The sequence below is a fragment of the Gopherus flavomarginatus genome, chromosome 21, assembly GCF_025201925.1.
Source record: "Gopherus flavomarginatus isolate rGopFla2 chromosome 21, rGopFla2.mat.asm, whole genome shotgun sequence".
NCBI lineage: Eukaryota > Metazoa > Chordata > Testudines > Testudinidae > Gopherus > Gopherus flavomarginatus.
Window position 1 is genome coordinate 20463778 of NC_066637.1, and position 14955 is coordinate 20478732.

Sequence of the window (14955 nt, forward strand, 5' to 3'; positions counted from 1 at the left end):
AGGTCATTGGTTTGATGGTGGTAAGGGGTGGCAACCAAGTGATTCACCCCATGAGTTTCCCAGAGTTCTTTCATGGTCCCTGCCAAGAAATTAGATCCTGAATCTGTAAGGATGTCGGAGGGCCAACCTACCCTGGCAAAAATGTCTGTTAGGGCCAGGCACACAGCTTTAGCCCTGGTGTTGCCTAGAGCTACTGCTTCCGAACATCGGGTAGCAAAGTCCACAAAAGTCAGTACGTACTGCTTTCCTCTGGGTGTCTTTTTTGGGAAAGGACCCAGAATATCCACAGCTACTCGCTGAAATGGGACCTCAATTATGGGGAGTGGCTGGAGAGGGGCCTTGACCTGGCCTTGGGGCTTCCCCATTTTTTGGCACACCTCACAAGACCGGACATACTTGGCAACGTCCTTGCCCATCCCCTCCCAGTGGAAGGACTTCCCCAACCGGTGTTTGGTTCTGTTCACCCCAGCATGGCCACTGGGAAGATCATGGGCTAAGCTTAAGAGCTTTTCCCGGTACTTAGTTGGAACCACCAACTGTTTTTGCGGATGCCAGTCTTCCTGGTGTCCACCAGAAAGAGTCTCCTTGTATAGAAGTCCTTGTTCTACCACAAACTGGGATTGATTAGAAGAGCTGAGAGGCGGTGGGGTGCTCCGTGCCGCCGCCCAAGCTTTCTGAAGGCTGTCATCTGCTTCCTGCTCAGTCTCGAACTGTTCCCTTGAAGCTGGAGACACCAGTTCTTCCTTAGACTGTGGACTAGGGCTTGGTCCCTCTGGAAACGATGTAGGTGATGGGGTTGTGTTCGTTGCTGGTGAACCGCTCTCCGCTGGTGCACCAGGTGGTATTTTAGTCTCTGGCTGAGCCTCTTGGGTGTGGTTGTCTGCTGCTTCAGCCGGTTTAGGCTCGCTGGCGCCCTCTGGAATTGGGGTTGGAGATGGGTTTGCAAGCGCTGGTGTCGGTGCTGGCAACGGTTCTGGTTCTGGTTGCTTTTCCAGTTTCTGGTCTGGGACTGGAGGCACTGTGGCTGTTTCAGTCATTGTTAGGGGATTCGGGTCCACTACCTCGGTCTGGGTCTCTGGTAACACAGACGGGGCCTTTGTGGACGGCTCAGGAACAGGAATGGGTCAGGAATCTTGCCTGATTTGGTTGCGTGTAACCATTCCCACTCTCTTGGCCTGCTTCACCTGGTTGGCCAAGTCTTCCCCCAGTAGCATGGGGATGGAATAATTGTCATAAACTGCAAAAGTCCACTTTCCTGACCAGCCTTTGTACTGGACAAGCAGTTCAGCTGTAGGCAAGTCTACAGCTTGTGACATGAAGGGGTAAATTGTCACTTGGGCCTTTGGGTTGATGAATTCGGGGTCCACCAAGGATTGGTGGATAGCTGACACTTGTGCCCCCGTGTCTCTCCATGCAGTAACCTATTTTCTGCCCACTCTCAAAATTTCCCTTCGCTCCAAGGGTATTTGAGAGGCATCTGGGCCTGGGGATCTTTGGTGTGAGGGTGGTGTAATGAATTGCACTCGGTTGGGGTTCTTGGGGCAGTTGGCCTTCATATGTCCCAGTTCATTACATTTAAAGCATCGCCCAGCTGACTGGTCACTGGGCTGAGGTGGGTTACTGGAGACTGGTGAGGTCGGAGAATAGGGCGTCTGTGGCTTTCCTTGGGTAGTAGGTGGGGTCTTGGGCTGCCCTCGGTTATAGGGTTTATTGTCGGTATGCCCCCTGGGGTAGTCGCTCCCCTTGACAGTAGCTTTATTCTTTTCTGCCACTTCCATCCATTTGGCTCCAATCTCCCCCACCTCGGTTATCGTTTTGGGTTTCCCAACTCGGATGTACCTCTCTATTTCCTCAGGAATACCATTTAAGAACTGCTCCATTTGTATCAGGAGGTGCAGCTCGTCCATATTGTTAACCTTTGTTCCTGATATTCAGGCCTCATAATTCTTTGCAATGTGGTAGGCGTATCGGGAGAATGACACATCTGGGTTCCATTTTAGGGTTCTGAACCGCCGACGGGTATGTTCAGGTGTTATCCCCATTCTGTATCTGGCCTTGGTTTGAAAAAGTTTATAATCGTTCATGTTCTCCTTAGGCATCTCAGCCGCCACTTCTGCTAAAGGTCCACTGAGCTGTGGCCTCAGCTCTATCATGTACTGGTCTTCAGAGATGTTGTACCCAAGGCAGGCGCTTTCAAAATTTTCTAAGAAGGCCTCAGTGTCATCACCTGCCTTGTAGGTGGGAAATTTCTTGGGATGTGGAACCATAATTGGAGAAGTGTTGTTAGAATTGGCTGGGTGCTGTTGCTTAGCCTTTTCTAATTCCATGGCCTGCCGGTGGGCTTCCCTCAGGAGTTCCAACTCTCTCCTGTGGGCAGCCTCTCTTTCTCTCAGCACAATCTCTTGTAGTTTTTTTTCCCATGTCTCGCCTGTGGTCTGCGTCTTTGATTTGTGCCTCTGCATCCAGTTTTGCCTTGGAAGTCATGTTTCCTGCTTTTTTGTGTTGGGGCACCCTCTGGTGTTTTACTGCCTGAACTGCTGTTCCTCTGCTGCTTTCTCTGTTGCTAACTAACAGAGTCTTTCTACTTTTTCCCCTAGCTACTCACGGTAAGGTAAAAAGGAATAAGAAACTTTTCATTTGCAAATATGTTCTGCTGGAGTTTGTTGCTGCTCACTTAAGCCTGCTTTGTTTAACAAAAGACCCTTGTTAAACCTTAATCTCTCTGCCTTCAGTGTACTCAGAAGGAAGAGAGAAAGAAAAAAAACATGCAAACTTGCTTTTAAAACCCCCTTTTTCTCTGCTTATAAGCAGCTAGCAGAGAAAAAAGAAAAATAATAATCTTTCTGGCTTTTGGATTCTTATCCCAACGCTGCTCACCATGTCATAATATAATTCCCAATTCTGAACCTTAGCGTCCAAAATATCGGTACTAGCATGAATTCCCCTAAGCTTAATTACCATTAATTAGATCTGATAAGCTGCCACCAATCATGAATTCCAGTGCCTGATACACTCTGGTCCCCCCAAAACCTTCCCTAGGGACCCCCAAGCCCCAGACCCCCTGGATCTTAACACAAGGAAAGTAAACCCCTTTCCTCACCGTTGCCTTTCCTAGGATTTCCCTCCCTGGGTTACCCTGGAAGATTACCGTGATTCAAACTCCTTGAATCTTAAAACAGGGAGGAATGTCCCTTCCCCCCACCCTTTCTCCCTCACCCAGAGGCAAAACAGATTCAAGCTCCATGAATCTAAAACAAAGGGATTCCCCCTTCTCCCCTCCCTCCCTGTTAAGTACAGACTCAATTCCCTTTGAGCCTCAACAAGGGGGAAAAATCAGACAGGTCTTAAAAGCAAAACTTTTAATAAAAAGAAAGAAAAAAAGGTAAAAGTTTATCTCTGCAATTTAGATGGTAAAAAGTTACAGGGTCTGTCAGCTTACAGAAACTAGAAAGAAGCCTCCCCCCCAGCAAGATACAATTTAAAATACTTCCAAAAACTACACATTTTCAAATACAGAAACAATCAAAAGACTATAACCGCCTTTCTTACTAAATTACTCACTATTCTGAATATATAAGAGACTGTAGCAGGGAGATTGGCAAGAAACCTGGTTGCACGTCCAGTCCCTTCCAGGACCCAGAGAGAACAAAGCAAAACCCAAAAAACACAAACAAAGGCTTCCCTCCACCGAGATTTGAAAGTATCTTGTCTCCTGATTGGTCCCCTGGTTATGTGTTTGGTTCCCTGTTTGTTATCCCTTTACAGATAAAAGAGACATTAACCCTTAACTATCTGTTTATGACACTCAGCTCCTTGTGTCTCTTGCTCCCAGCTCCTCACACGCACTTCCTCTCCTCTGGCTCCTCCCCATCTGACTGGAGAGAGCTCCTTTTAAAACCCAGGTGCCCTGATTAGCCTGCCTTGATTGGCTGTAGTTGTTCTAATAGGCCTGTCTGCCTTAATTGGTTCTAGCAAGTTCCTGACTACTCTAGTGCATACCCTGCTCTGGTCATTCAGGGAACAGAAAACTACTCACCCAGTGACCAGTATATTTGCCCTCTACAAGACTCCTGCACTCCACTGGCCTGGGTCTGTCATAGCACCTAAATCTATAGTTAGGCACCCACATAAATGGCCTGATTTTCAGAGGTGCTCCCACTAAAGTAAAGGATGACGAGGTCAGAAGCTGGAGATACCACCCAGTTCTGTTTCCTTGCTACAAAGGGAAACAGGAAAAGACATTCAAGCAGAAAGCTTACAAACCAACCTAAACTCATCAGCGCAGAATTGCAAATCATCAGGAATTAAGGACCCAAGATCCAAGCTGGCAGGTGAAGGGACTCTGGATCTGAGGATGGGGATTTGGAATATTGGAAAAATAAATCTAGACGCAGCCCACAGGTCCTAGCATAACCGCTCGTGATGGACCTGGGATGGAGTTATCATGATGATCCTGTGCTTTGTCTTATTCTAAAGCTCAGAAGATTGATAGGAACAGGACAAGGTGTGAAACAGCTGCATGCTCCCATAGAAGAGAGAAGCATCCACCAATAACTCTTGATTTCTGTGTACCCTGGAGCAGAACACAGGGTATTTTGAGCTGCAGTGTGATGCAATGAGATCTCTGGATGACTCCACCTGAGACACAATGGCATTGGCACTGTATTCTTGAGAAATCTCTCGTGCTGGTCCCGGGGCTGGCCACTGAAAGGTCTTCTTGGCTTCTAGATGAAGAGCCAAGGACATCGCTTGGTTTTTGAACAGCCCTACAGCTGGAAGGCCTGGGTGTTAATTGAAATTCAGCACCTCAGTAGCGCTCACTGAGAACAGCACCTAGCTTTGTTACAGAGGAGGTAGGTTTGGATTTGACAGTTATCCATGCTTGATAAATCAGGTTCTGAGCAGTCAACAGATTGAGGAGGTTTGCAGCAGGGCTGGAATCACAGGCCAGATCTCTGATGCGATGGAGCCATGTCTTTATCCACTGTGCCTTACTGAAAACAGGTTTCCAAATCCATGCACAGGTTCCACCACCTGTAAAATGGGGCTGCTTTGAAAGCTACCAATGAGTAAGTGCTGCAAAAGGGCAAAGTATTATTTTTAGGCCATTTTACAGATAGGAAAACTCAAAGGCTCAATGACTTGCCGGCCCAGCACCATGGTGGGTCAGACAAAGTCTTACAAGCTCAAGTACCTTGTTTCTGATTTGAGGTCTCCCACTTATCAGCTCTATGACGTCAGTCACCTACCCTTCATGTTCTTCATTGATTTTTCTCTGCAGATGCCCGCTTATGGAGTCACATGTCTGGTCTTGCGAGTACCTAGAATGTTCCATGACAGTTTGGTCGCTAAGGAGCGCATGCCCTTTAAGTCTGGGCCCAGGATTCTATATCAAATGCCTAATGGGACAACCCTAATATTCCACTTTTTCTTCTAGTGCCAGCTTCTCTTCCCTTCCTGACATAGTTTCCTACTTAGCTGGGGGAGTTGCCATTGTACTGAGATTAGTAAGTCAGCAGCTGGAGCATCATCCCCAGTTCCTTAATCAGAACCCATGAGAAAAGACTGAGAAGAACAGAGCGGACACAAGGATCTATACCAACAAGAACTACAGTTAACAGCAAGAAACTCCTCTTCTTGGGGTATTACCAATTACCAATCTGCATTACTGGAAAATTAGCAAGCAGTAAGATGCCTCAGATTTGTGACGTGACATGAGTTTAAACTGGATGTTATAGGTTGAGCTGGAGTTTCATAAGGTTATCTAATTAATGTGTCTTATTAGCATTTTTGTACCAGATGTGGTTTATCTTACATTTTGTGAAGCACCAAGAGTTCCCAAAGGATAGTATTGGGCAGTTGCTCTTCTCCTGAATGGTGTCATGCGGTTCTGGTCTGATGCTCTTCTTGTTCAACATGTGTACGGGGCAATTGGGGAGTGAGCGAGAAAACATGGCTCATGATGATGATAACCAGCTACATATTTCGATCTCTTTGCCTCTGGCTGCTGTGGTGGGTTGATTTACCCAGTGTCTAAATGGAGACTGGGGCCTGGATGAGGGCTTGGCTGGCTGACACACAGCCCATTTCAAATTGAGATAATGCCTAGAGATTGGGAGAAAGACTCAGATGGAGATACTGGAATCATTTTTGTTCTTTCAAGGGACTGGGTACTCCCAACATTTGTTTCTAAGTTTTGCAAGCTGGGGATCTTGTGGAAACCTATTTGCAGCAGTTCCCAAGAATATTTCTTACCATCTGCTCTTGGCAAGGAGACTGTGTCTGTTTCTTTCAGATGTGGGACCTCACCTTGGACCACCCATTCCTCTAGGCAAGATGACTATAATGTACTCTACCTGGGACTACACCTTCAGACCATGTAGAAATTGCATTTAGAGCACAGTGGGGCAATTTGTGTACTAAATGGCATTTCACCCAGAGCACAAATTTCTGAGTGCAGTTTCATGTTGTTTTTGGCTTAGAAATCCTTCAATGATTCAAGTCTTCTCAGGTTGAGCAACTGCCTCCTCCTGATGCAACACCATGGCAGTTGTGAGCTCATGCTGTCAGCCTCCGGGAGAACCTGGGAAGGGCTTGTGCCAAGGTGTTCTTGGTGAAGGGTCCTGATCTCTGAAATTCATGTCCCTAAATGGTTTGAGCCAAACTACAATCTGGTGACCTACAGGACATGCTATGAAAAACTCACTTGTTCTCCAAGGCTTTTCTTGGGATGGTGAGAAGAATGGGAGGAGACACTGATGGATTCAATTCATTGCTATGGTTACAATCACAACTACGTTAAGGCCAGAGCCATGTGATGGGGCCTTGGTGTAACTGAGAATATGGCCCCAAGAGTTCAAGATAGGTGCCTGCAGAATCAAAATAAAATCAAACATTCCTAGAAACAGAAGTGTTGGGGTCTTAGGATCCAAGGACATTCTGAGTGATATCGCATGGCAGTGAGAGTGAATCTAAATGTCCTTGGATTCAAGATACAGGAACCAAGAGTAGTTTTTCAGATGCCTCAGGAGGGCCATAGGCTCCCTGTTCAAACAGTGGAAGAGGAAAAAGGAAGAAGGGAAAACCTAGGCAGACTTGGAGAAAACACTACCTGCACCTGCAATGCTCGACTGCAAGGACCTAACAGTGCCAAGCGAGCTCCAGAGCCAGGCCTCATTTAAGCCTTTTTGACACGAGTGAACTATTACTGCTGCTTCTTGATCCTATGAGGCTGAGGTTTCTTCTGACTTCTCTAGGCTGCAAGGCAGATCTCAGACTTGAGGAACTCTCCTTAGATCTGAACTGAGGACCACTCACTGACTGTGGCCAAGGTAGCTGGAAAGTCTTTAGAGGATAAGTTAGCCAGACCCTCAGTGTTAGATTCGACCAATGGAGCCTCAAGAACTTATTCTAAAAGGAAGAGCTGGAGACTGCTTCCTCTGGCTTTGCAGGCCTGAAGAATGAAGGCTGTACAAACCAAACACAATCTCAGGGAATGCCCCTGACAGACAAGTAAGGGATGGAACATGCTGATCTGATAGACATCCTGGGTCCATATAAAGGACAGCACTGAAAGCCAATCCTCTTACTGGTTCTAGTCATTGGAGAATATCAACATCACAGTGATGAGTCCGAACGCACACGGAAATGGAGGCAAAACCCTGCAATAAACAGCAATAACTCACCCTAACTGCTATCCAGAAGGTTTCAGACTTGCACGCTGCAGTAGGGTGGATCTATACAGGGAGAACAAGATGATGACATTTGGAGGAACCAGGTGCGCTATACCTAGACTGTAGGTGCAGCAGGTTACCTCTCTTGGAGCTAATGGCTCAGGACTTTGAGCTCTGGAGCTCCTCCACATGCCTTGCACTAGGAGCATGGGCTTGCTAGTACTTGCTAGTGAGGATTTGCTGCAGCAATTGGGGTACCTTTTTAAAAAAAAAGTCACAAAATTCAAAAACAGCTGAGCAAGTTTTCTTGCAAATTTACTGAAAGAACTGTCTTTGGGCTGAGACGAAGTATTAGAAATTTCAGAGCCAAAGAAAAACGGCTGAGGAAGTAATAAATGTCTAAAGTCAGCTTCCAAGTGGGACAGCAACCTCAGCCTCACTATCACTTTCCTTTGGCATTATATTTAGCCCCCCCCAAAATATCTGTTCACAGCAGACGCATAACTTCTGGTCATGAGTATCTGCTGGTTAACAGTGTGGATTCTACTATCTGGATATCTCTAACTCCATTAGAACTGGAGGAACCAGGGGTGGATCTACTCAGCGAGCGTCCAGTTGCTCTAAAACATAGGCACCGCCTTTTGATATTCATTACCCTTTACTTCTGAAGCACCTCTACAGAGGGGCCATCTCAGAGGCCAGAGTTGCAGCACTCCCATTCCACTGCAGCCTTTGCTTTCCTCACATACTGGCTCTCTTGCACTAATTCTGCAGCATCGCTTTTAGTCCACCTCCTGCTCTCACACCCATGCCTGCTTCTCCACTTCCCCCAACCCTGCCAACCCACATGCTATTCCTCTGTCCACCGGCACAACACAGCTGCAGCTCCTCCCTGAGGCAGGTCAGCACTGCTGCTATTGCTGAGCACATGCCAGATGTCCAGTTATACACCCCACTATTACTGTGACTACGTGACTCTCCTCATTGGCTTTCCAAAAAGACAATCCTCAAACCTGATGCATCCTTGGCTCAGGCCATCTGAGCAGTTACACAGCCCCAGAAGGAAACAGTTACCAAAGGAAGCCCTGCCCAATTCCCAATGATTCAGAAGCTAATTTCTTTGTCAGTGATTCTGTCGTTTTTCAGTACTACTGGAAGCCATTTTAAATAGCAGTGTCATCTTCCTCACAGATAGAGGCTGTGTGCATAGGAATCCTTACTTCCAAAACACGAGTGTCATTAATTAACTGTTTGATTTTTCCATCTCTTCTCCCAGATTTCTGGGTTTGGTGGATGTTGCTAGTTGTATATATACTGAATCAAACAGCACAGCAACATGCAGTGTTGTATAAAATATTGTTTTATTTTATTTGTCATTGCATAGCCCCAAAAGGAGATAAAAGTTAAAAAGAAATATCTGGTGCTCTTTAATTCTGACTTACTTTCCTGTGAAGTCCTTCGATCTCACCCTCAAGATGTTCTCTCTCTTCTCTGGTTTGGTTCTGAGTCTCTCCCAGAATCGATTCTAACTCTTCATTACGTTCAACCAAATCCTCGTGTTCCCGCTGCAGCTTCTGTAGCTTGTGCAGGAGCTGAAAATTCCTGCCCTTGATGTCATCTATTACCTTTCGGCACCTAGACACCAATGACAAAGGATCACTGGTGCTATAATTGCTAAATTAACGTATATTCACACAACCAAAGCCATTACAATTCTTCATCCACCTAGCAGAGGCCAGCCACTGGGTAGGGGTTTGGGGAGAGGACACAGGCTCTCCAGAAGTATTTTATAAACTCCAGAGATGAGCCATTTCTGTCCTTGGTGATTTCAGGTCTGGACTCAGGTAACCTGGGACTCTGATGACCCCATTGCAGTCTCATTCCCAACATGACCCACCTTAGCCATCCCCTGCTGCATCTCAGCCCCATCCCCTGCTTGGCTACTCACACAGAGCCCTCTGCACTGGTGGGGGTGGCGAAGACCAGGGGGTTAGGGTCAGGTGGGAGCAGCAGTGGCAGCGGCAGGCCATTCAGCTGCCCAAAAAGTGATGGAGACAAGCCAGGACCCTCCTTTCCCTGATGCATCCAAAGAGGAGCAGATGAGATGGGACAGGCAGGAGGCCCCCCCTCCCTCTTAGCAGCTGCAGTGGCAGGGTCAGGAGAAATCAAGCTTTGACCCTCTAGAAGACCTCAGTCTGGGGGTTTAGCTTAAAAAGAAAAGGCCTTGCTAGGAGTTTGCAACACAATATGGTAGCAAAAAATAAACAACAACAAAGCAGCAGGACTTTGGGATGCAGAAGGAAAATGTAGACTGGATATCAGGGAAAACCCTCCTGACAGCGAAATGTATCAGACTATCGAATCATTTTCCAAAGGATGTACTGCAAGCCCCATTGCTTAAGAAATGTAACATGAGGCTGGAGAAAGCCATGGAGAACATGTTGGAGGGAAATCTTCTGAAACTCTGGGGGCTAGGGGCCAGCTGACAGGTTTATTACCTCCAGTGTTCATGATTTATGAACAAATGAACAAAGCTAATATTAAAAGTCTTTTAAAGCACTCAGTAAATGCTCACACATCAGTGACATTAACATTGCAAGAAGGGAAATCTGCCCCTGGGAGAACTAGTGGGTTCTGGGACTGGGCTATATGGAAGCAGCTGAGGAAGGACATAGGAGGTGACAACTGAAAGGACAATTCTCATTGTCAAGATTGAGATTTTGAAGCAAACATGAATCAGATTCACTTGTGTTTTCAATTTGAATTTGGTTATAACTGCAATGACTGAGCCATTCCCCCTGGGCTTTCTGCATCATTCACCTTTTATGAACAGTCTCCTTATTGTGATCTCTTCTTTCCTGACCTGAGTCAGTTTTGTCTATAGCACACTCTTCTTCAAACCTCGCTGGATCCTTTTTATCCTGCATCTAAAGAATATATTTAAAGTCAGCAGAGATTTAAGAAAAACATAAAGAAGAAATCTTGGAAATGACTGAACCCAAGAGCATCCTAATGTATATAAGTTACAGTGTAAATAGAGAGGAAGCAGAATCTTCTACTCTCAGTCCCACTAGGAGTGTAATGGAGCCAATCAGGCTACATCAATTTCCACTAGCTGAGATTTGTTCTTAACTTTAAATGCAAAATCCTAAACCCCATATGTCCTGAAGTCATATGTCTCCATATCACTGAGAGACATTCAAATTCTAGAACGGAAATACACAAAATTTGCCTAATTAGAATGAGAGCACAGTTGTGCTATATTCTTATTCGTGTTTTATGACTTAAGAGAAGAATAAATTTTAAACAATTTCTCAAACAGCAACCTGAAAATCAGCTGTTGAAAATACCTGCAGTGAGCAACATGCGTTTTCTTCTGTTTCATCCATTCCAGGCAATACAGGTCCTGGTTTCTCATTCTTTTGATACTCACAAATCTCTTCTTTGAGCTTTTCAACCTTTAAAGGCAAAAACAGTCCCTTGTATTTTCATTGTATCTTTGTCTGGCCATCTGAAGCCACTTTACAATTCACAGCAAATCAGGAAAAGGAGAACAGCCCAAATAATTACCTATAACAAGGGTTTGAAAAGTACACTATGCAAAATTAAGAACACTGTTTTAATCAAAAATATTCTAAGATAATACCACACCAATTGAAACAAACAGTCCAAAATCTTCAACATATAAGTAAAAATGTTTTATCAAATTCCTAGGAAACCAACAATTAAAATCTTGCTAAATTTACTTGAAAATAAACTGCTAGATTAAATGATAGAAGGCTAAAATCATTCAACCGTTAATGTTCAGAATTCAAATTCACAATATTCTGGAAAATCAAAAGCTGGTTCTCATGTCAACATTCACATGTTGCATAGGACAATACGCAATTCCTAACTGAAGTGTACACGAATATGACTGTATCTCCTGTATTCACATTCACTGATAAAGCTCCAAGGTGAGATAAATATATGATCTAAAGTGCGACTTGTTTATCATTTAAAACATGTACAAAATCCCAGCCGAAGTATTTGAAGAGGAGGGATTTCAGGTGGTTCTCTCATCCACTGCAAGGGAAAAACTGAGGGGGGATTACGTTCTTACTACGTCTTTTGCATCCTATTCTGTGACTCATGACAGCAATTCTCACTGCAGCAGATTGAAGATTAAATCAAAATAGTGGATAAAAGGTGGAGCAACAAGGCATACTGGGGACCAGGGGACCAGGCAGACTGATGGGGTGTGTGGCAGTAGCAGTTATCAGGTTCTAGGGAGCACAACTCAGATTCTTTAGCAATGGGATGGTTGATCCTGGTATGTTGAGATAAAATGGAAATCATTTATCAGGCAAAGACCAGATGGCCAACTTTTATTATCTGTCCCACTGGTGTCCTCAGAGGCCTTTTTTCAGGGGCCTAATGGAGCAACTGGAAAAAGTGACCCAAACCTTCAGCTCATACTGCTAAATGAACAGCTGGAAAGCCATCATCTGTGATTTAGGCATGGATTTGGTTCCAAGCCTTGCATTAATTCATAGAATTTTCAGACCAGAAGAGATCTCACAGGCCACAGAATTTCACCCAGTCATTCCTGCATCATGCTCATATCTTGCGACTGAGCCAGAGCATATTTTGTAGAATGTGTTACCAAGATCTGCTTGAACAGCTAGATATTTGCTTCAACATGATCTAAGGGAGAGGGAAATAACTGTGCTCTTTGCAGGTTACCTCAAAGGGTAGGACAGGCCACACCAAGGATAGATTCATTTGAATGTGTCCATCTGGCATGTGAGTTCCAGCATAAAATTGATCTAGGAATTCTGGTAGTACACAAATCATCATGCTATTCTGCAGAATTCCTATCTGAGCCTAAGGAGCTATTTTCCTGTTAATACATAATAAAATATAATAAATAATAATAATAATAATAGTGTGGTATTGTATTCTCCAAGACTTCTTGGGTGAACTTCTGGTCTTATTAGCATCAGGGGGAGGAATGTTGGAGGAAACTGTCCACTATACGAGTGGTGGTGGGGAGAGAACCCTGGAGGGGCTTAGTAGATACGGGCTCAGCCTGCTTGCCTATCCAGGGGGGCTAATAAAGCCACACTGGCTCATTCCCAGAGCCAGGATGGACCTTGAGTGTCTCCACGGGGATAAAAGACAGTGCCCTATGTCCCAGGTGCCCCTTGAGGTCCGAGGCAAGTTTCAGTGGAAACGGGTCAGGACAGTCAAGGGGCTGCCTTCCCCAACAGTGGTGGGCACAGACTGGGAGCCCTTTCCAGGAGGGACAGGAGGCGGTGGGAGTAATCCCACGGTGGAGAAAAGGGGAGATCCCCTGAAGAAGGGGGTGTAACTACCCAAGCCACAAAACCTTGGTAAGGAGGGGGCCAATCCCCTCTAGAGAATAAGGTACACACCGCTAGACAACAGAGCCCAAGGGGAGAAGGAAACAAGAAAGGTGAGGTAGGGTAGGCATCCGGCACACGGCTGTTACCAGAGGAGAAAGGACCGACGGAGCCCCCTTCAAGGCGATCCCCAGGAGAAGGGACACAGATCCCGTGTGCCAGGCCTGTGGAATTGGAGGCCCTGGGTGTCCAGGGGAAGATAGAGATCAACCCTGAATTCCTGCCAGAAGAGAAAGGGGAAAAAGAGGGGGACACCCACGGGGGTGCGAATGGTGTAAGGGCCTGTGGGTAGCAGTAAACTTATGTGGGCATCTACCCCCTACACAATGCAACTTCTGTGGGCGGGGGATAAAGGAACCCCACCAGGAAGACCCCAAGGGTCACCGGAAGGCAGAAGGAGAACTCTTCTGCACTGTGCCATCTGATAGAGAGAAGAGAAGATGAGCAAGGACAAACCTGGTGGTTTGGTAAGGTGGGGGAGGTGTGTGACGAGGCCTGACCAGGAACTACTGAGCCAGCCCTCTGTCATTCCAACTCCAATCAAGGGAGGTGAACTGGAGCTGACTAGAGAAACCTGAGCCTGATTAGCAGAGGGGGAACAGCAGCCAGCCTGAATAGCCTGCAGCTATATACAGGCTCAGAGGAAGGAAAGGTGGGGGGAGAAGCCAGAAAATCATAGAAGATTAGGGCTGGAAGAGACCTCAGGAGGTCATCTAGTCCAATCCCCTGCTCAAAGCAGGGCCAACCCCAACTAAATCATCCCAGTCAGGGCTTTGTCAAGCTGGACCTTAAAAACCTCTAAGGATGAAGATTCCACCACCTCTCTAGGTAACCCATTCCAGCACTTCATCACCCTCCTAGTGAAACAGTGTTTCCTAATATCCAACCTAGACCTCCCCTACTGCAACTTGAGACCATTGCTCCTTGTTCTGTTCAGAGAGTGGAAGGAGAGGGGCAGCTCTCCCTCCTGGGTAGAAGAAGAGAAGCCCTTAAGGCTGGAACCCCCAGTGATATGTGGTGAGAGGTGGTGAGTTTGCACTGTATAAATAAACTGCCCCGGTGATTGCTGAGCCAGAAGGTCTCTGCGTGATTTTTGGAACAGAGCAGAGGCAGAACCAAGGGGGGCCCTGCTATGCCCTGTTACACTCCCCCACGACAAAATGGCAGGTAGATTGTTCCTCGGCCTCATGGGGTGCTCCTTGCCCTCCAGCTTTGCTACCATTGTGATGCCCATGACGGACCCGGTAAAGAACACCATCCCATGGAAGGTCCTGTGGTCAGTGGCTCATGAGGGCCTTGCGGGAGCTAAAGGAGCAACTGAGCCAAGAATCTGCTCATCCACTCTGACTTCATCGAAAAGTTTACACTCCAAACAGAGGCCTCCAAAGTGGGTCTGGGCACAGTGCTATCTGACGACACTGAAGGGGAAGAATATCCCCATAGTGTACCTCAGGAGGAAGTTGTTCCCATGAGAAACCACCTACTTGATCATTTAGAAGGAGGCCCTAGCAGTGAAATGGGCTGTGGAGGCTTTAAGAATTACTAGTTGGGGAATGCCCATCAGCTAGTGACTGACCATGTGCCGCTATGGTGGCTGGACACCATGACAAATAGCAGCTGCAGCCGTACAGTGTAGAAATCTTTCACTGGACAGGGAAAAATCACAAAAACACCAATTTTTTCTTGAGAGATTGGGGGGTGGGTTCCAAGAACCACAGAACCATGTATAAACCCCTCACTGGACAGGAAGGGTTAAGGAGCAAGTCTGGTCTCAGAAGGTTCTGCCTTTTCATCTGTGCCAAAGCATGCTCAGATTGGAGGCAGGGTTTAAAAGGCAGCCAAACAGCTCAGTCACGACTGGCAGGCTAGGGAAAAAG

At 46.3% G+C, this 14955-nt stretch overlaps 1 protein-coding gene across 3 annotated transcripts in view; it reads right to left on the minus strand.

The window, feature by feature from the left end:
• CCDC30 (coiled-coil domain containing 30) overlaps window positions 1–14955 on the minus strand; it is a 140964-nt gene that overhangs the window by 71645 nt on the left and 54364 nt on the right. For all 3 annotated transcript variants that reach the window (XR_007770676.1, XM_050931162.1, XM_050931163.1), the window contains exons 9-11: window positions 11024–11131; window positions 10494–10600; window positions 9116–9308 (exon numbers count right to left, since the gene is read on the minus strand). Coding sequence is in view for 2 of the 3 variants with exons in the window: in XM_050931162.1 (XP_050787119.1) it covers window positions 9116–9308; window positions 10494–10600; window positions 11024–11131 (408 nt within the window). In the remaining variant the exon portion in view is untranslated. The remainder of the gene's footprint in view (window positions 1–9115; window positions 9309–10493; window positions 10601–11023; window positions 11132–14955) is intronic.